General features: G+C 47.7%; 1 protein-coding gene across 2 annotated transcripts in view; it reads right to left on the reverse strand.

The window, feature by feature from the left end:
- The window catches only part of LMCD1 (LIM and cysteine rich domains 1), a 58,438-nt gene that overhangs the window by 10,131 nt on the left and 27,580 nt on the right, over positions 1–20,727 (reverse strand). The window contains exons 2-4 of one of the 2 annotated variants that reach the window (XM_077763715.1): positions 18,536–18,624; positions 12,073–12,328; positions 4,726–5,055 (exon numbers count right to left, since the gene is read on the reverse strand). In XM_077763715.1, the coding sequence (XP_077619841.1) occupies positions 4,726–5,055; positions 12,073–12,328; positions 18,536–18,624 (675 nt within the window). The remainder of the gene's footprint in view (positions 1–4,725; positions 5,056–12,072; positions 12,329–18,535; positions 18,625–20,727) is intronic. The other variant, XM_077763716.1, reaches the window with a different exon arrangement.

Raw genomic sequence — 20,727 nt, forward strand, 5'->3', positions numbered from 1 at the left:
AATACACATCACACCCTTTGTGGTACTACCCTCACCCATCCAGGGCCCCGCCCCAGGACTGCTCAGACTCCTTAGGACTGGTGACCAACGAGGATCCACGATGGAATCCCAGCCCCACCTCTCATCAGCAAGCCTGCTAACCTCTCTGTGCTTCAGGTTTCACAGCCGTGAGGTGGTAACAACTCTAGTCTCTCCTAGTTGTCAGGAGGATTCAAGGACAGGAATGAGCCTGCAGTTCAGTAACTGTCCCTTCCCACCTGCCTCCCTTCCTTGCCAACACACATGGTGGGGCAATTAAAGGAACTAGAGGGAGACATTAAATAGTTTGGGTTTTTAATTGGCCTCACTGATTTAAAGGGCACGCTTGTGGGGTGACAGCGGCTGAGTTAGCATCTAGGATTTTTCGCTGCGGTCTTTCCTCATGAAGACGCGTGCCTCTGATAGCATTTCCCGTGGTGTCCTGCCTCTCCTAAGCTCAGTGTAGTAATGACTCTTTGGGGCAGCTCTGAGGTAGGCAAGGGCAGTCCCAGCTCCTGGGTTCACTTCTCAGATGAGCCTCAGCTGACGTTAGGTTGCCCGTCCCATCAGTGGGTGGGTGTGCAGGTCTGAAAGGTGGTGCACATCTGCGAATTGTACTCAGATCTGAGGACTGCACAGCCCCAGCCACACGGGTGAGTTGAGCTCAGAGGGTGCTGTTCCCACAGGCTGACTAGGCCTCCCATATATACATGGCCTCACCCCTAACTCAGCTCACGGAGCGGGAGGACTTCCATGCAGGCAATGTGGAAAAGGCTTTGGAAGTTAAGCTCCTCTGGTCTGGAGAACCCTTTCCTCTGAGCACATTTTGGTGGACGGGCTTGGCGAGGACTCAATAGCCTGATCCTGCCATGGCTCGGGTCCCCAGGTCTCTCAGAAAGGACAGTAAAGGCCAGCAGCAGCTTGGCAGAGCCGTGCCAGCTCACAGAAGTGCCCTGCAGTGTCTGCTGTTTACGGCTCAGTGAAAAGGAAGCGTGTAGCCTCAGGCTGCTGAATAGTGTGGTTGGGTGCGGTATAATGCGGCGTGTGATGCGATGCCTATTTTTCCGGAACTCCCGGTGGACCTTCCAAGGAAGATACCTGTGTAGCGTCCTCAAAGCCGGACTCCCTAAGCCAGGAGGCCAACTACATCTACAAAATGCTGTGTTGTCATTGCTTCGATCCTCCATACCAATTTAATATTATTTTTCCTGGGCTCATACGTAAAATTACTATTTTTTTTTATTTTTGAGAGACAGAGTGTGATCAGGGGAGGGTCAGAGAGAGAGGGAGATACAGAATCTGAAGACAGGCTCCAGGCTCTGAGCTAGCTGTCAGCACAGAGCCCAACGCGGGGCTCAAACCCACGAACCGTGAGATCATGACCTGAGCCGAAGTCGGACACTTAACCGACTGAGCCACCCAGGTACCCCCCGTAAAATTATTTTAAAACTTTTTAGCAGTGGTTCTCAAAGTGTGGCCGCCAGAGCAGCATCAGCATCAACCACTGGGCATTCATTAAGACTAGCTGATTCTCTGGCCCCACGTGTTTCTACTAACCAGGGAGCTCTGGGATGGGGTCCAGCGTTCTGGATTTTAGCCAGCCTTCCAGGTGATTTTAGTTTGAGAGCCACAGCCACAGGCTGCCAGAGGCTCTGAGAAGTCCTACCACAAAGAAACCCACTTAGATTTGGTTAGTCTAATGTCTCCCAAACTTATATGGCCATGTAACCCCTTTAAGATCTAATATCCATTACATATCCAAGGATCAAGTTTGGGCAACCTGAAAGATGGACTTGGGATCTGATGGGAGGTTGGTTCAAATCCCACAGCTTTTCGTCAAGTCGGTGGATGGTTGGGCGCTTTATATCAGACACTCTGGTTCTTAGCTGCTGCCCTTGGTTCAGAGAAAGCCTGCCAAGTCATAGCTGCTAACAATAGTAATAATAATCACTCTTAGGGTGAAAAACAATACTATGTCACCAAGAGAGTTCTAGGAAAATATGTTTTATGTGTTCTTTCTTTTGTCCATTTTTCCCCCCATAAATCACCGCTTGGATTTGGGGCATCAGTCTGAGTTCCACAATTTCCTCCCCATATCTGGGTTCTCAGAGTGAATGCCCTGACCATTTCTGGCAAAGTTCACTGTCCTCCTCAGGGGAGCAAAAATCAGGCTTCCTGCCTGACGCTTGGCTCTGGTGACTGTCCTCCACTGCCCTTTTATGAGGAACAGAAGGCACACAGCACATAGGATGGCCAGCACCCACGTCTACTTGACTTGGCCGCTGATGGGAGTGAGGCAGAGCAAGTTTGGGATTGCTGGGGACACGCTGGCTATGGCCTGGCAGGCTATCTAACTACCTTTATAGGATTTTCTTCCTGGCTTCTAGGAGATAAACAGGGAGTTAATAAGAGCACCCAGGCTTCTTTCTTCCTGGAACAGATAATAAGCAGGGTTTTATAACTCAGCACCATGTAGTAGGAAAAGTATCTGATACAGGTTCTACTCCTTAGAAACTGTGGAACGCTGGAAAAGTTACCTACCCTCTCTGAATCTCTGATTCCATACCTGTCAAGTGGGGTTGGTGAAATTCACTCTACCAGGTGAATTAAACAAAGACCCTGAGAGAGTGAGGAAGGTATCTGGCACAGAGCAGGTGCTTAATAAATGTGAACTTGGATCTCATCATCCTCCTGGGAAAAATGGTCATCAAAACTGTCCCCATCGTTTGAGGCTCTATTTAGTTTGAACACTCATTTATTCATCCATTTGTTCATTCATTCATGGTTCACATATTTATTGAGCACCTACTATCTATATCAATGGCACCTGCTGAAGATACAGAGATGAAAAAGACAAACCCGCAGCACCTAGAGGAGACATGAACACATGAAATACAGGCAGGGATCCACTAATTGCATAACTAGTTATCCAATCAAGTTTGGGGGTAGGGTAAGGAAGGAGAAGGCCATTTTCCCCAGCCAGCCTAGCCCAACCAACATGGGCTTCCTTCAAATTCCCTGTTTTTGGTCTGGTCTTATTGTTTAAATGCTTCCAAACTGTCAGAACTACTTCCTAAAGTTGATGTAGGCAGGGGCTCAGGATCGCAGGTCACCTTTGCCCCACTTCCATGCTGTACAAATATGTGGGGCTGAGTCAAGGATAAAATAGCATCTCTCTCCAGGGAATGGCAATTGGGAAATGTCGCAACAACTTAAAGAGATCGCCTTCCAACTTGGAATTATGCAGTATTTATGCTTTAAGAACAGACAACTATTTGGATATAGGGCTGGATAGGGAGGACAACTAGTTTATGAAACATTGTAACTGGTTCTAATTTTCTCTTAAGTCGCTAGGACACGGATTCTTCCTCGGAAATGGGTCTTTTCAACATCGTCGCCAAATCTGTGGTAAGGAAAATAAGTTTTGTTCCTTTGTCTTAGAGTTCTCAGATGAACTGTGTGCGGCCATGGTTCACTGGATGGTAATCCCAAATGAATGTGCCAACAAATGGGGGTTGGACAAGCAGGATGAAGGTTTTGGATGGCAAGTTTGAGTCACTACAGGGAAGAATGAACCTGCCCCTTTCTGAATGTAGTGACAGCATCATTGGGGCTGGCATTTCCCCGGGATGTCTGGCTCACATGGGTGACTGCCAGCCTGTTACCAGCAAGGCAGGTAATTTGCTTGAGGGCTTCATGTATTGGGACACTTATCTCCAAATATTAATTAGAGGCAGCTGAATCCACTTGTTTAATTGGGGCAGAGGGCAAAAGGTAGAAGGAAGCCAGAGGCCGTGAAACAGCAAACATCAGCCCTCTTGGCATCTGTCTCAAACTAGTCCTTTGAGCTCCTGTGTGGCAGATTAAGACAAAGCCATCCATGAGGTTTTCACCACTCTGACACTCTGCCTTCTTCTTTTTCTCTCAAATAGCCTCCAGTACCTTACTCCCTTACAGCACAATCCCGCATGCTGCTAGAGGGTGCCTTCCAAAGCACAGCTCAGATCCTGTGACAGCTCCCACTGAAACCTGCCATAGCTTCCTGTGGCCCCCAGAGTGAGGTCCTACATCCATGGTATTCTCCACTGTGGAGACAGTGTCCTCCCCTTGTTTGATTTCCTGGGGCTTGGCGGACAGCACACACTAGTCAATACTTGGGTGATGAATGGATGGAAGGCTTGCCTCTTCAGGAAGTGTGGCCCTGCTGACCTTGCCAGCTTTGTGTCCCCACATCCCCCAGCACACCACGTTCTCAGGCACATGGGACTTTGTTCAATCCTCTGGCTCCACCGTGCTCTCTGGAACTTAGGGTTGCTTTGCCTGTGCTCACCTCTTTAAGACAGCCAGGGTCTTCCTTGCAAAGCCTGAAGACCTGGGTGCATCCTAATCATTCCTCCCAGGCCAGGTTGGGCCTCAGCTCCTCTTCCAAGCCCACTCTCACCTTGAGTGAGGTTAGATGCCCTTTCTCTAAACTGTGACAGTCTGGTAGCCTTCACTGGATGATTAGCCTCTCAAGCACAGTGACCTGTGTTATTTTCCACACGATAGTGCCTGGCACAGAGTGACTGAGCACCAAACAGCCACTGGTGATATGAATGCGTGAATGAATGTAGGAACGAGGGGGGAAAGCCTGGAGGTGGGGCCTTGACTGCGCAAGCCCTGGGCCTGGTGGTTTCAGCCAGACCTGGAGGCATGGGAGACACTTACGTATTCTTTGGATGGGTCACCGATGCTGCCGTTGGTGGTCGGAGCGGTGGTCTCTGTGCCCCCTGGCTTTTCCTGCTGCTTTCCTTCCTCCTTGGGCAGGCCCCCCTGCCCAGGGAGGGCCACCTCTCCCACGCCGAGGGCCTCGCTCTTGTATTGCTTGACGAATTCTTCCATTACTTTCAACTCATTCTCCAGAAGTCCACGGCAGCGAGAGGGGTCCTGGTCGTAGATGGGGAGCTGGTGCATGAGCTGGCGACGGCGGTAATAGGCGCCCTCGGTGCCTGTCACTGGCTGCTTCTCTTTGGGGATGAGCTCCATGTACTGCAGGCCCTAGTGGGGAGGAGATAAACCGACTATGATTCTCAGGCACCCAAGCAAGATCTGGAATTGGTGACCAGTTTCCAGCTTCTCCAGGTGTTTTTGCAGAACCCAAAGATGGTCACGGCAGAAACATTTGAATTTGGCAACACCCAAGAGAGGCCTAAATAAGCTGTCACTCCCATTGGGTCATCACAGAGTCACATTCTGGATGGGAATGGTGTACTAGACAGGTTGGCTTTGTAATGCAGATTTGCTTTCCTTCAAAACTAAATATTTTTACTTCATTTACCTCATGGCAATGCTCCTTAAAAAGAAAAAAAAAGTCAATCTAGTTTAAAATTGCTTTTCTTGGAAAAGTATAATTAAATCATTATAGGTGTAAAGTATTTCATGGTTTATTAATTTAAAAACAGGCAAAGGCACCTTCTAGTAGAACAAATTGACAAGGTCTCATGGTAATAACATTTCCACATCAATATGACTGAAAACCATCTGAATATTAATATGTCCATAGATGACTGTCCAGTTGGCTTTTTTTTTTTAAATGAACAGTAATCTTATACTTGGGTGGGTTCCAGGGATGCGGAGATTGAGAGAAGAAAAAGGTCAAGGCCACACAGCATGAGGAAGTGTGAAAAGCAAATTGTTTATCCTTCACAACTATTCTCCATTTCTTTGCCTGACCCTGAATGTGAGCCTGAGACCCCCACCAGTTTGCCTGACTCCCACTGCCCAGGTGGCTGTTGCCATATTTACCCTCTTGGAACCTGTCTGCCTCCTATCACATCACTTGGTTGGAACTGAATTGTGTTCATCAACATGGAAAGTCATACTGTAATTCATAATGAACAACCCCAGCTGCTGCCTCATGTTAGGGAGGAGGGATGAGGAACCTGATGGAGTGGTGTACTAGTCCAGAGCCTGGTTTGCTAAATTCCATAATAAATGAATTCTGGATCAGAGCAGTTTTAGAGAAGGGAGAGGTAGGGTTCCTGTAGGACTCATGAAGTGAAAAGTGGCTGTAGATGTCCCCCAGGTGGCTCTGCCCTGGATCCTGGAACACCTGTGAGCTCACAGTACATCCTGTTAACCCCCTTCACCTACACAGTCCCCAGGACTTTCCTGATGCTTTCCAAGACATAGGAGATGGACTGGGTGGTGGATAGAGTCTTAGGGTATCAGGGAATTTGGGTTTCTAGCTCCCTCCCTGCTGCTGTTCTCTGTGTAAGACTGAGACATTACCTAGCCTCCTAGGCCTCAGTTTCATCATCTGCAAAGTTTGGGGTAGACTGCATGATCTTCAGGGTCCTAACCTCTGTGAGGGGTCTGTGGTGACCTCACTCAGTCCTTACCACAACTAGCAGAGGGAAGCAGTAGCATTGACCCGAGTCTACAGCACACAAAAGTGACTCAAGGAGCCCATAGATTCTGGTTGGCCAAAGAGGCCAAAACTCTGAACCTCAACACGTGGAAGAACAAGAGTTCCAGGGAACCACATGGCTGACCACACGTCTGGGAAGGGCTTGGTCCTGACCCTGGGGGTATGTCGGGCCGTGCGTTTTTTCTCTGGGTCAGTATGAAACTGCAGGTGGCTTCCAGCACACACAGGCCAGGCAGGTAGGTCTGAAGAACCTAGTCTCAGACTAGGGTGCTCACCTAATGACCTTGTGAAAAAACTTTCTGGGATCACCCTAGACTCTGATTTGGGAGCCTGGAGGAGCCCAGAAGTGAGCACTTTTGCAGGTCCTCCTGGGTTATCTGAAGCAGGACATCTGAGGACTTGGGCCTCTCTGGGGACAGTGGGGGGTGGGGGGAAGGGGTGTGACCATCAGAGGTCAGGGCAAGCAGCAGGCCAGCAGCCCACAGGCTGGGGCGGAGCACAGGGCCCTGGGGAGATGGGTTACAGACAGGTATGGGGGGGGTGTCAAATATCTATCCCAGGCTTTCTTATTTCATGTCTGAGGCCTGTCCTGCCCCCAGGATCTGTGGAAGGGATGGAGAGGTAGAAACAAGAGCATGGCTCACCGTGCCAGAATGGGCACTCACACCTGGTGAACATCTCATTCACTCCCAGTGTGGAAGCAGATCCAGGTGCATGGCTGACTGAGCTCCTGGGAGCATAGCCTCTTCTCTGAAGGCTGCTGACTCCCCCGGGTTGAGTGGTTAAAGGAATGGCAGGAACTTATGTGGTACTTACTATGTTCCAGGCACCCTTTTAAGGGCCTGACCCACACTAGCCCATTTACTTCTCACAGAACCCCAAGGAAGAGGGTACTAATGTTATCACTGGAAAAACTGAGGCACAGAGAAGTAACCTCCCTAAGGTCACACAACTAGTCTGTGGTAGACACAGCTTTGTACTCAGCAGCTCGAATCTCCGCCCCTTTGACACTACCTCTCTAGAAGGCAAATTACTTGCAAAGACAAAAAAAAAAAATTCCCCCAATCTCTAGGGGAGTTTCCTTTTGTCTTCATCTCAGGGTGAGGAGGCTGTGCGGGCATTGCCTAGTGCGATGATCCCCTAGCCCTGGATATGCCTGTGATTCTGGCCTTCAAGAGCAGGCATCTCTCCCTGCATAGCTTTACAAATAAACACTGTGGTAGAAGTCCCGGGCAGTGGCCTTGCTGGCCACCTGTTAGTTGATCCCTGCATTCAGTGTCCTTTCATGGCTCTGTCCTGGCCACAGGTGTTTGTGGCCTGCAGAGCTAATGGACTCCTGGCCACAGCCCAGTAGACCGGGAGTGTTCCCTCCTGGGAACCTCGTGTTCCTATTACAGGTCAAAGCCCCAGCTGAGTACCTGCTTTCTGCCTATGCAGCGTCAAGGTCACAGCATCTGGCTGCCAGTGGTGTGTGTGTGTGTGTGTGTGTGTGAGATGGCTGGCCTGAGAATCCTATTCACACATGTGTGGCAGACATTACTCATCAACCCTGATGAGGGTATCGGAGTCTATCTTTTTTTTTTAATGTTTTATTTATTTCTAGGAGAGAGAGAGAGAGACAGCGTGAGCAGGGGAGGGTCAGAGAGAGAGGGAGTCACAGACTGAAACAGGCTCCAGTCTCTGAGCTGGCAGTCAGCACAGAGCCCGATGCGGGGCTCGAACCCATGAACCGCGAGATCATGACCTAAGCAAAAGTCGGATGCTCAACCGACTAAGCCACCCAGGCGCCTCTCGGAGTCTATCTTAACATGGCCCTGCAGACAATCACTGTTGACTGGCATGGTCTTGGGAAGGGGATGATGGGGAGAGAGCGCTGGGTCAGTTGGCTGCCTGTGCTGCTCCGAGCTTGTAAGAGAATCTCTCAGGAATCCCTCCAGGAAGCTGATTAAGGTCATGTTCCCAAAACCTTTAGCAAGAGGCCTTTTCTCAGAGCAGTTGGAAAGGTTGGTTCAGGTTTCAAGTTTTTCATGAGGACCTTTCTGAGTCATCTGGTGCTTTGCTGTCTGGCTGGGACATCTTGGGTGAAGAGGTTCTCAGAATTGGGCTTTATCAGGAGAGGAATCAAAAGGCAGAGAGAAAAGAAAGGTGCTTGATTCCCAGAGTTGGGCATAGTTGAATGCACATGGACTCTGGAATCGGAACTCCCCCATCCTGCCTGCTCTTTCTGCTTTTCCGATGATCAGGCAGGGACAGTACAGTGTTACATGTTAATCCCTGTCAATAGTGGCTACTTGGAGTGCTGTGTTGAGAAGGATTCTGAGACCCAAAGAGGCCCAAGTTAGTGATCTTAACTCTCCAGCAATATTCACCATGGGTGTGGGCATAGAGGGTGAGGTAGGACTGCCACATCTGCACAGGCTTCTCAAGAGCCTCTGTTTGCTCCCCTGTAAAAATGGGATTATTATGCACGTAGGGAGGGGTGAAGTGTTGATGATAATATATCATATATATAAATATATCATAATGTTTATCATAAATCATAAATATACTGTAGGGATTCCTGAGAGATTCTCTAACAAGCTCTGAGTGGCACAGGCACCTGATTCTGGCTCAACCCTCTCTCCTCATCAACATAAATAGATAAATTTATCTCACACACACACACACACACACACACACACACAACATGCAGAATGCTCAATGCATGCTGGTTCCCTTCATCTTTTCCTTCTTCCCTCCCCCAAATCCTGGCTAGCTTTCAAAGATTTGCCCAAGTCCCTCCCTATTCTTAGAAGCCTTCCCTTAAAGGTGCTATCCAAGATACATGCTGCTTTCTGCCTCTCCTCCTACCTCTCTGGTTCTCCTGGCCTGGCTTGATAGAGGGGAGCCTAAGCTTTGGAGTCAGAGAGGCCTGAATCCAAGACCTGGCTCTGCCATTTAAGCCAGCTATGGGACATCTGACTAGTGCTGTCACTTCTCTGAGCCTCAGTTTCCCCCTCTGTAGATAAAGGTAGTAATAGTATATCCCTAACAGTGTTGGAAAATTAGATGAGACTGTGCATGCATAGCTCTTAGAAGAGTGATTAGCACATGCAAGCACTCAGTAATTAGCTATTAGGTTTATTGTTACTAGTCCTTAAAGGCTTAAGAATTTCTCCATTTTTCATTCTGGTTGGGAAGGATGACAGCAAGATTCAGTTCCATTTCCAAAATATAATCAGTCCTGATCACTTGGTAATTAAAACAAAACAAAAAAAAAAAGTTGGGAGGGTGAACGGGAAGGGAGAGTTATCCAATCTCAGAGAGGCGACTTGCTCAGGCAGGCCAGATGTAGAGCAGACAGAGGGGCCTTTATACCATGTGGTTTTATGAGCGAGCATTAATCACAGCCTCACGATGCCTTCCTCTGATTAGTCTGGAGCCGAAGCATTTGGGGTTTTCACCAGCCAGTTCCTGACGCCCGCAGCCAGCTCTTTTACGAGCTGCTTGCTTTAGTTTCCACTGACATCTTGAGACCTGCTTGATGGCTTACCCAGACCTGGATGCTAGATGCAGACCCACATTTGGAGCCACCCGGCACCACTATAGTTGGATGCCACTCTCTGTGGCCCAGATCTGCCCCTGCCCAGCCCCTCCGGCGGGTCAAGGCCAATTAACCATTCTGTGTTTCCTCACACGTAAAATAGTTCCTACCTCACAGGGTGGCTGAGCTCACATATGTTGACATATTCTTTTAAAATACATTTTCAAGAACTATAGCTTTTTAAAAAAAGCATCTTTGCCTCTCTCCACTTGGTCTAGAAAGGATTTCCCCCTTCTTTCTTCCACGTAAGCTCAGCTTAGAAGGGTGCTACTCAAACTCTCTATGGTGAAGGATCAGGTTTTTTTGTTTGAGCTTTTTCACTGATTGCAGAATGATTTGTGGGCTCACTGCATGAGATAAGAATGTAGCACATGCCACATGAGATTTCCACGTGAGTCTGACCACAGTGGAATTCTGTTCAGTGACAGGAGTTGTCTGATCACATGCGTGGATGTCAGTTGCTATTAAATTTCCCCAACATTTATTTTCAATTTCTGTACTTCTCGTTGTGGACCAGTCACAGGATTTTGTGGTGCACTGTGAGTCCACAAACCACATGTGGAATGCCACTCCAGGAGGGTGATGTAGCACAAAGACTCATCAGGCCTACTACATGCCCTGCATGGTACAAGGTGCCACATAGGATGGTGCACAGGACAGGTGTGGTGTCTGCCCTCATGGGCCTCACTTCACTCCAACGAGAGATGACAACTAAGCAAAGACATGTAAGACAACTGCAGCTTGCAATAAATCTTCTAAAGGATCAGTGGAGAACTGAGGGAGAGAGAAAAAAATGTAGCTGGAGGCTAGGTGGATTGGAGAGTTAGGGAAGGCCTGTCTGAGACCCAACTGTCAGAAAGACCCAGCCATACAAAAAGCAGGGAAAGGCATTTCAAGTAGAGGGAAGAGCAAGTGTAAAGTCCCTGAGAAGGACAAAAGCTTAGAGTTTTCCAGAGCAGGAAAGAAGAAGGTCAGAGCACTATAAAGTAATGAGTGAGGGGTCAGAGCCAGAGCTATGGGAGTAGCCTATGGGGTTATGACCCTGCAGGACACTGGAAGGTTCTCCTTTTCTCCCAGGAGATTTAATTAAATGCCAGGCCTCCAACTTTAAAATTGTAGGAGCTTTTTCAATCTCATTAACTTATGGAAATCATCTGGTCCCTCGCTATTCCAAACATCATCTGGGGGCCAGCATCCCCTGGGAGCATGTCAGGAGTGCAGAGTCTCAGGACCAGCCCCAAGCTTCCTAGATATATTCCTGCAAGTTGTCTAGGTGATGTACATGCTTGCTGAAATTGGAGGGGCACTGGTCAGGTCTGTGGGGTCATGAAGGTGTCTGCACGTGGCATTATCTGAGGAGTGAAATGTCCGTGTCTGGTGATTCTGATCCTGCAATCTGGAGCTTCTGATCTTGGATGAGGCCTGGGCGTGGGGACTTGGTATGGGTTTGTAGTGGGCAGCCAGGGTGTGACCTGGTGCAAGTCACTTGCTCTCTCTGGATGTTGTCCTCTGGGAGACTCATTCCCAGGGTTGTGTATAGCTAGCCTGGTTCTCCCTTCCAAGGCTAAGAGCCTTCAGCTGTTGGTGAGAAGAGAGGACTATTTCTGTGCTCCGCCCCCTAGGCCTGCAAAGGGTACATCCCAGGCCACTCTGAGGGAAGATGAACACCTCACACATGAAGACAAGTACTGGGAGAGTTTGGAATGATAAACCAGCCTTTGTTTAGAAGTGGGGAGCCCTGGGGCACCTGAGTGGCTCAGTCGGTTAAGCATCTGACTTCGGCTCAGGTCATGATGTCACGGTTCGTGNTGAACAACCCTGCACTGGAGTTGGAAGGGCCCTCAGAGTTCATAGAAACACTTCTATCCATTTCATGGAAGAGGAAAAACAGGCTCAGACAGTTTTCAAGATCACATAGTGATGCAGGAGCAGGTCTGGAACCTTAGTTATTCTTATCATTTCTATAATCTTGCCTTCTTCTTACCTTGTCTTTGAAATTCAGGCATGACTAACGTTTACAAGGATAGGAAAAGAACCACTTGGCTGGAGAAAACTGTCTTACCAGTTTCTGGGTGACTCCAGGGGGGGCCCACTCATAGGTGATGGTGTCAAAGGTGGGATCTTTCCCAGTGGCAATGGGATTGGTCATGATCATCCGATTCCTCTTGTAAATCCGGATGCCGTCCCCGCCTTTCACTCGGGCTGTGAGGGTGGAGTACTTGGAGTCCATCAGCAAGCGGCCAATTTTCCGATCGTCTTCCAGCTCAGAGCTCAGGCAGTGGTCCTCATGACTGCATTTGCATGACTTGCATATTTTCCTGGGGTGGAGGGCGGGGGGAGGTTAATTAGGACAAGGGAGATCAACCTCCAGAGAAGAGGAGCAGAGTCTCCTGCTGGTAGCATCTGCCTTTTTGAAAGCAAGTTCAAGATTCAACTTTAGTAACTCGGGATGGCTGGCCTCAGATAAATGGTAACCTGAGACCAAAAGGCCTTTGGGGTTGAGAACTGCTTTGGGGAGGCTATCTGTCTGTCTATGGGGAATGTGGGATATGACTTTAGCTGGTAAAAAGACCAGCACATTTTTACTCATGGTGGCAGCAAGGGCTGGTTCATTCATTAAAGATGCTCAAAAGCAGGAGTCTTTATGACTTGCAGGCTGAACCTGGCCCAAAACTTGCTTTTATAAATAAAGTTTTATTGGAACACAGCCATGCTCATTCATTTCCATATTGTCTGTGGATGCATTTGGTCTACAACAGCAGACTTGAATAACTGCAGCAGAGACCATGTGGCCCACAGAGCCTAAATTGTCCACTCTGTGGTCCTTTAGAAAAAAAGTTTGCTGACCCCTGCTCTAAGGAATTATTGAAACTGTCTCCCAAGATTCATGAGCTTTGGAGCTTCAATAACTGTGAACTCTTTAGCACTCATACTGAAGTTAGAATGCAACTGGAAATTTTCTTCAAGAAACTTGGGGCAAGGACCCAGGGGAAAGAGAATGAGCTAAGAAAACCCCTTGGGCTGGAGAGATTGATGTTCACTGGCAAGGCTATGTTGTGAAGCTGAAAGAAAGAAAAACATCCTGGGGAAGCTTCAAATTCATTTGAAAGCCTGACACTTCTCTCCGACAATTAAAAACAAAAGCATCTGACTGCTTTGTGCCATGCTGTTAGGTTGTGAAATCCAGAGTGTTCATGGTGTACAGGAAAACTGCTTCCCTCCCTTTCTGGCTTGTCACCTGAGGTGTGCTGTGATGCCTGAAGCGTGCTGTATCTCAGTTGCTCCCATGCAGGAGACGTAAGAGCTTGTTAAGTAAAGCGAGCAATGTCAGAACCTGCAGCAAAGATGGAGGGGTAGGCCCAAGCAAAAGTAGCATGGGTGCCCCGCAGCTAGGCATGCTCTAAGGAACCCTCCTTTTTTTTTTTGCTTTTAAACTCTGGAGATTGATATGTTGACTCATATATCACAAATATTGACAGGGCGGTCAGCAGGAGCACACCTTGATATTCTACATCAGTGATTCCAAGCTAAGGTCAATTCTGACCCCCAAGAGGCATTCAGCAATGTCTGAAGACACTTCTTATTGTCATAATGGGGTGATACTGGCTTTAAGAGGGTAGAGGCCAGATGTTTACTGCTAAACATCCTGTAATATATATAAGANAGAAACCTTATCTAAAGTGAGGAGGAGCCAGTGCACATTCCAGGAGCCTATAGTTGGGGTGGGCGAGGGAAAGCAAATCAGATGGGAACTGTAACACAGAGTAAGGTAGGGCCGTATGAGTGCTGCATATGCTCCGGGGTGGTTCTACCGGTCTGGACCAGTTCCCCCAGCACGTAAGAATGTGGCACATGGAAAAGGGCTCAGTGTGGGAAACAGTGGGTAACAGAAGGTTAAACACATTTCTTCAGTGCAAGGCTGATTCTCGTTTTTAATGCACTGATGTACAGTGTGACTTTAAGTCAGGGAAAATGCAATGTTTCCCGTGTCATTCAAGGAGAAGCTTGCAGCCCACATTCATGTTCAGTAGGCTATAATTTGAGGAATGGTAAAACTGTTGATCTCAAGGACAATTCTAGCATTACAAAAGAGAATAGGATCCTAAAGAAGATGCGGGGTAAAACCAAGAAGTCTTGTCTTTTTTTCTCTGTTGCTCACTTTTTTTTTCAGAATTGGAGCATCTCATTCATGATAAATACCCTCCTGCCTCTCCCTTTGGGGGAGACTGCTTCCCTAAGGTAGGCAATAGCACCACTGGTTTACATGTAGGGAGTGACAGCAGCAGAGAAGGAAATGGATGGAGGAAGAGGAAGGAAGTGACAGAAAGCCCAGTGTCCAATTGGACCCTTGAACCCCCAATGCCTTCCATCCGTGGAGCTGGGTGGGGAGGCTGCCATTGCTTATTTGGTTAATGTAGATTCTCAGGATGCTCTTAGGGATGTGGGGAATGCAAAACACTTTGAAGTGGAAAATGTTGACGGACATGAGATAATCGTTGACATTATGTCAATACTGTTTCTTTTATTCATGCTGTCATGTTGCCAGGCATTGTTGCTGGGATTCTATAAATAGGAAGACACCCCTCTGACTCCACTCTACTCTTTCCAGGCACCCAGACTGAAAAAGACACAGATACACAGAAAGATCCTCAATAGTGTTAACGTGGCCATTTCTGCAATCTGTCCAGGGCTACCTGGAATGATGGAAAAGGCAAAATGTTGGAATATAATCCCAGCCTGAATACTAGCCCAATACAGGTCCATGGTCAAGTTTCTTATTTGACAATGAGAGAGTTGGTCTATGTCAGGGTTGGCAAACTACATTGCATTGGCCGAATCTGAGCCATCACCTAATTTTGCACAGCCTGTAAAGAAGAGATTTTTACGTTGTTACATGGCTGAAAAAAATTCAAAAGAAGATTACTATCTTCTGATACAAGAAAATGATATGAAATTTGAATTTCAGTGTCCTGAAATAGAGATTTACAGGAACATAATCACATTCATTCATTTACATGCTAATGGATGCTTTCATACTACAAGGGCCAAGTTGATTGGTTGTGGCAGAGACCATATGGCTTGCCAAATCTAAAATGTTTACTAACGGGCTATTTACTGAAAGTTAGCTGACCCCTGGTCTGTTTGATGAGCTTTCAAACTTTGCTATGCATCCAAATCACTGGGGCAGGTTGGTAAACTTGGAGATGCCCTGCCCTGGCCCCAGCTAGTCAGATGCACCTCTCAGGAGTGGGATCTGAGCATGGGTACTTGTAATTCTGTTCAGAGGTGATTTGGATGCACATCAAAGTGCCAGAGTCACTAATTGGTCCCTTTTGGGAGTTTAAGCAGCTATGGATGACTTTCTCTAGACTGTCCATTGAAAAGCAAAGGAAGCCCAAATCTTAGGACAGAGTCAATCTGTGAAAATCCACTGCCTTGGAGAGAAGAGGCAGAGGTAACAGTGTAACTCCTAGGCAGCCTCTGGAGCTGGCATGGAGCAGGACCTCATCAGAAGGCGTGTCACAATGGGGAGAGAAGGAGAATCCATCAGAGAGTGACCCCTGAGGAATGTAACATTTTGTAATTTGAAGAGCCATTGGTCTGTCTCCCATTTTTCATACTAGGTCCCTTTCCTCAAGTTTTCCTCTGCAGTTTTCCTCTACTAACTGGAGTCAGTATACATTAAAAAAAAAATAAAGCAGGGGCGCCTGGGTGGCTTAGTCGGTTAAGCGTCCGACTTTCGCTTAGGTCATGATCTCGTGGTTCGTGGGTTCGAGCCCCGCATCGGGCTCTGTGCTGACTGCCAGCTCAGAGCCTGGAGCCTGTTCCAGTCTGTGATTCCCTCTCTCTGACCCTCCCCTACTCACACTGTCTCTCTCTCTCTCTCCTAGAAATAAATAAAACATTAAAAAAAAAGTTGTTTAAAAAAAATAAAAAATAAAAAAAATAAAGCTATTATAATAAAGATAATGTAAAAAAGTCTCTGCATACAAGGAAGAGACTTTCTGTTGGGCTCTCTTTGAAAAGCCTGAAGTCCTGGAGGTGTGTTTCCCTCTGCTCTGAAGGGGAGTTCAGCATCCTGAGGTTGGCTCAGGATGCCAACAAACCCAGCATGTCCATCTGGGAAGTGGGAGTCTGCAGGCTGCTGGGCGAGCCTCTCCTTCCATTTTCATGATATGCTCATTCTGAAAGTCTGCTCTTGCTTTCACTCTATACTGTCCTCTCCAAATAATTCTAATATCTGTGCCTCTAATACTAACACCATTCTAATTCTGTTAACCATACCAATCATGAGTTTGATTACAGACAACTTGCCTGAAACTATAGATTGTAAAGCCAGAAGGGTAACCAAGAGCACATTGGCTATAATACTCTCATTTATCAGACGGAAAAGGTGGGGCTTACAGAAGGGAAGTGTTTGTCCAAGCTGAGTAAGCACATGAATTATTGTTTGAGGGACTTGCTCACTAAACCAGGCTGGCTGCCACTTGGTTCATTTAAATATCTTTCCAGCTACTGACAGTATGAAAACTGGAGCATAAAAATGATTTTATGTGGGTTCTCCGCTAAGGTCCTGGACCCTCACTGCTCCAGTATGGCTTGAATTTAGGTTATTCAAACCAAATACCATGGTTGCTATGTGGGGACCCAAAGCTGCAATCTGCGTTTCTTAAGGTTAAATTTACTGGATGTTCAAGTCCTTTGTAGAATGGTGGGGGGATGTAGGGATTAAAATAATGCTAAAACACCTGCTTACAGTCCTGAAGAACAGGGCCCAGAATTGCTCTCCTGCCATAAACAGCTAGAACAACAGACAGAATATGTTAAATGACCCTTTTCAGATGTCAGACAAGAGGCAGCAAAGGGGCTGAACCTTGAGAGGGGGAAAAATTATTGAACCGAGTCAGGGGTGCATTCAGGGAACATTATCCCTTCCCTCTGCCCTAAGAATTCTAAAAGGAGGCATCCCAGCTGTCTTCGGAGAGCTGATGAGGAGTCAGCATTGTTCTGTGACACCCTGATGGCAGGCAGGTTCAGGACTAAGGGGACGGAATGATAGGGAAGCTGACTCTTCAAGGCCAGAAAGAGCTCTAGAGGCCAAGCTAGATGCGTGGGGTGTTCCCCCAGTGGGAAGTGTGGTAGCTGTAGGAGGAATCTGTGCGGGGGATGAAGTGGGGTTTGGATGACTTTGAAAGTCTCTTGCATCCAGAAAACTACATGAGCTCCTGTGAGGTCGAGGACTGTCAGGGAATGGAGTCAAGGAACAATCCCATGCTTCAAATGCTGACGACCCACAGTACTGCTGTAGAATGTTTAAGAGCATGGAGTGGGGTTTCACGAAGACCCAACTTTGAATCCTGGCATTTAGTAGCTATCCCCTCCTCCTCCCCGTTACCCAGCCTCAGTTTCCTGATCTGAAAAATGGAGACACTAAGATACTAACACCTACTGCTCAGGGTTACTTCAACATTCAAACGTACAAGATTTAGTTCAGCTCAACAGATGTTTTTGTAATGGCCATCCCATCATGGAAATAAACAACTCTGAGACAAATACCTCCCAAATTTCACTCCTGCTCTATGTGTCCCAGGAAGCCCTCTGGCAGGCAGATCAAAAGCTCCTACTTTGCTGTTGTGCCCTACGGAGGTTTGCCTCTCTCTCCCAGGGCTGCCCGGACAGTCTCACAGGCTGTGTGCCCTGCACGACTCCACACAGATGCTGATGGGAATAGCGCCTGGAGGCTGTGCAGTGTGGCAGCTCCACCTCTGCTTTTCAGAGTCCTCAATGAAAAAGGAGAAAGAAACATGCTGCAGATCCAAGTCCAGCTGGATCTGATGACCCTCCCTCACAGATATGAATGTAGTGCCTGGTTTTTAAATACTGTGGACACAGTGATTTTTAATTTTTTTAATTTTTTTTTTAATGATTTCTGAGAGAGAGAGAGAGAGAGCAGGGGAGGGTCAGAGAGAGAGGGAGACACAGAATCTGAAGCAGGCTTCAGGCTCTGAGCTGTCAGCACAGAGCCCGACGCGGGGCTCGAACCCACAAACTGTGAGATCATGACCTGAGCCGAAGTCAGAAGCCCAACCGGCTGAGCCACCCAGGCGCCCCCACAGTGACTTTTATTTCTGGCCCAGGGGCATTCTGAGATCCAAATGGGGTGACAGCACCATATGGGGCGATCCGCCACATGCACCAAACCCCAGGGTAGAGCAGTCGGGAGAGGACTAGGCACCAACTAACATCTGCCCACATCTGCCCAGTGCAGTCCTTCGTGGGGCCAGCTTGGTGGCCTCCACCTCAAAATGGTGCATAAAGCACCAAGCTCCTTCCTCATCTTGGCTCCTCAGGGCTTTTCTGTCATTTCTGAATTAGGCCAAGCAGGAGTGTCTTCACTCTGGAGCCAGTCCTCCCTGAAATGGATGCATCCTAAGCAATCCCAGCAGAGAAGAATAGCCAGGGTTCCCAGAAAGGACAGCCAAGAAATGCAGGCAGGCAGAGCCTCTCCTGACAAAGTCTGTTACCTCCATGGATGTGGCTCAAAGCCTGAACACGTCCCCTTGCATCTCAAACAAGGCACACCTCTTGCTGACTGCTGCTGGCCCAGGGACATCTGGAAAGGGAGACAGAAAAGAGGGTGTTTTACTTCCAAAAGTCTTGGATTGGGGATGCTTGACCTCTAAAAAGCTTGGCATGCCAGCAAAGGGATTGTGTGGAGTTCAAAGGGCTTGAGATGAACAAGCCATCAGTTACTGTTTACCAAGAATGGAGAAGACCAGCCGGGAAAGTGGCCATAGGGCAGGCAAGTGGGGAAGGGTGGGGCCCTTGCCAATAAAAATGGAATGAGACGGGGGCTTCTTGCTGGCCTTTCAGTGCTGTCGCCAGCCACCAGGGCGGCACTGGAAACTCTCCACTCCTCCCTCTATATTCATCAGCTCCCCTGGTCCACTTGTCACTGGAATGGAATCTTCCAGCGAGTGCCTCCTCTCTCTCACTTATTTGTGATTTATTGATAGTGTGATTAAACCAAAGCTACAGGCACAAACAAATGCTCATGATGCCAAATGTCTATAGCTCAAAGCATAACTTAAATATTTCTCTAAAACATGGAAAATTAGGAGCATTTGAAGTCTGGTTGTCCTTTGGAGGGAGAACATCCAGGATAGGTTTTACTCTTTGTCACCAGCTGCCGCAGATGTGCTGAGACCCAGATGACTCTCAAATGGGGTCTTCAAATCAGCGGCATCATGGAGCGCTTGTCAGACCCTCAGGCCCCACCCCAGCCCTCTAAATCAGAATCTGCACACCAACAAAATTCCCAGGAGATTTGTATTACATTAAAACTGGAGAAGCCAGGGGTTAGTGTACGGATCTGCTGGCTGAGACACTTCCCTAATTCTCACTTGGGGGTGGGGGTGACTTGCTACAGGTATGCACACGTATTATGATTTTATCAAGAACAAGGCTTCATCAACTAGGAAGAGAAGCGGATAAGCTCCTCATTCAACAGACATTTGATTCATTTAACCACTAACTTAGTGTCTACACTATATCAGGCATAGGGATACATCATAAGATTCGGGTGTGCCCTAGAGGTGCTCACAATCTAGGGGGAGACAAAGAGAGAAACACATATTTGTCGCCTGCTCCTTGAGGCAAAGGAAGCTGCCTATTGTCTAGCAGAGGCTGGACTTTGGAGCCCAGGAGATCAGGATTCCAAACTCAGCTTCGTGACTTACAAGACATACTGGCCTTGGACGAATTGAGCCTCAGTCTCCTTACTTGTCGAATGGGTATAAAGATAATGTATGTAAAGTGCCCATTCACATTAGGTACTGAAGATGGTAGCTGCTGTTATTTTGCACACAGATTTTAGGTGCCCAGAGGAAAGTGTTAATAAACCTGTAGGGGAAGTCCAGGGAGGCTTCTTAGAGGAGGTGACTCTGGATGGGGGTTATGCAAAATGAGCAGGCAGAAAAGAAGGGGATTCTTAGAAGGAAGAGAATGTGTGAGGGCAAAAAGATACAAAAGGGCGTGATGGGGGGAGCTCTTGCAATCTGAGCGTCACAGTTTCCTCTCCCTGCTTTTAAGTGGGGAAAAAAGAAGCAGTGAACCCTGTGAGTCCATCCTCATTGCTACTGTCAGAATCCAGAGAAGTACATGAAAGGACGCAGTTATTCACAATATTTCTCTTCTGTTGCTCACATCTTCCCACAATGCCACTGAAGCTTCATATCCCCAACTTGACAACTGCTGTTTACACCATGTCTTCACGTACTATGCTGTTGTATAAAGTTTTTTTTTTAATGTTTATTTTTGAGAGAGAGAGAGAGGGAGGGAGGGAGGGAGGGGCCGAGGGAGAAAGGGACAAAGGATCCAAAGTGGGCTCTGTGCTGACAGCAGCGAGACTGATGCAGGGCTCGAACTCACACACTGTGAGATCATGACCTGAGCTGAAGTCAAATGCTCAACCCACTGAGGCACCCCCCTACTGCACTGTCCTTACACACATTCACAACTTGGGAGAGTAAAAGCCACGTTGCACATATCTGAAGGGGAGCATGTTCAGATTTGTGCCTGTTCAGTGCTAGATTCAGGTTAAAAATAGAAAACAAGTGGATGCTCACCATTGAGTCATCGTCTTAAGCTTTCACTCACAGGTGGAACTTTACTCCGTGAACCCCTGGCATGTAAAACCTTGCAAACTTCCACCTCT

This window comes from Crocuta crocuta, unplaced genomic scaffold (genome assembly GCF_008692635.1).
Source record: "Crocuta crocuta isolate KB4526 unplaced genomic scaffold, BGI_CrCroc_1.0 scaffold184, whole genome shotgun sequence".
Taxonomy (NCBI): domain Eukaryota; kingdom Metazoa; phylum Chordata; class Mammalia; order Carnivora; family Hyaenidae; genus Crocuta; species Crocuta crocuta.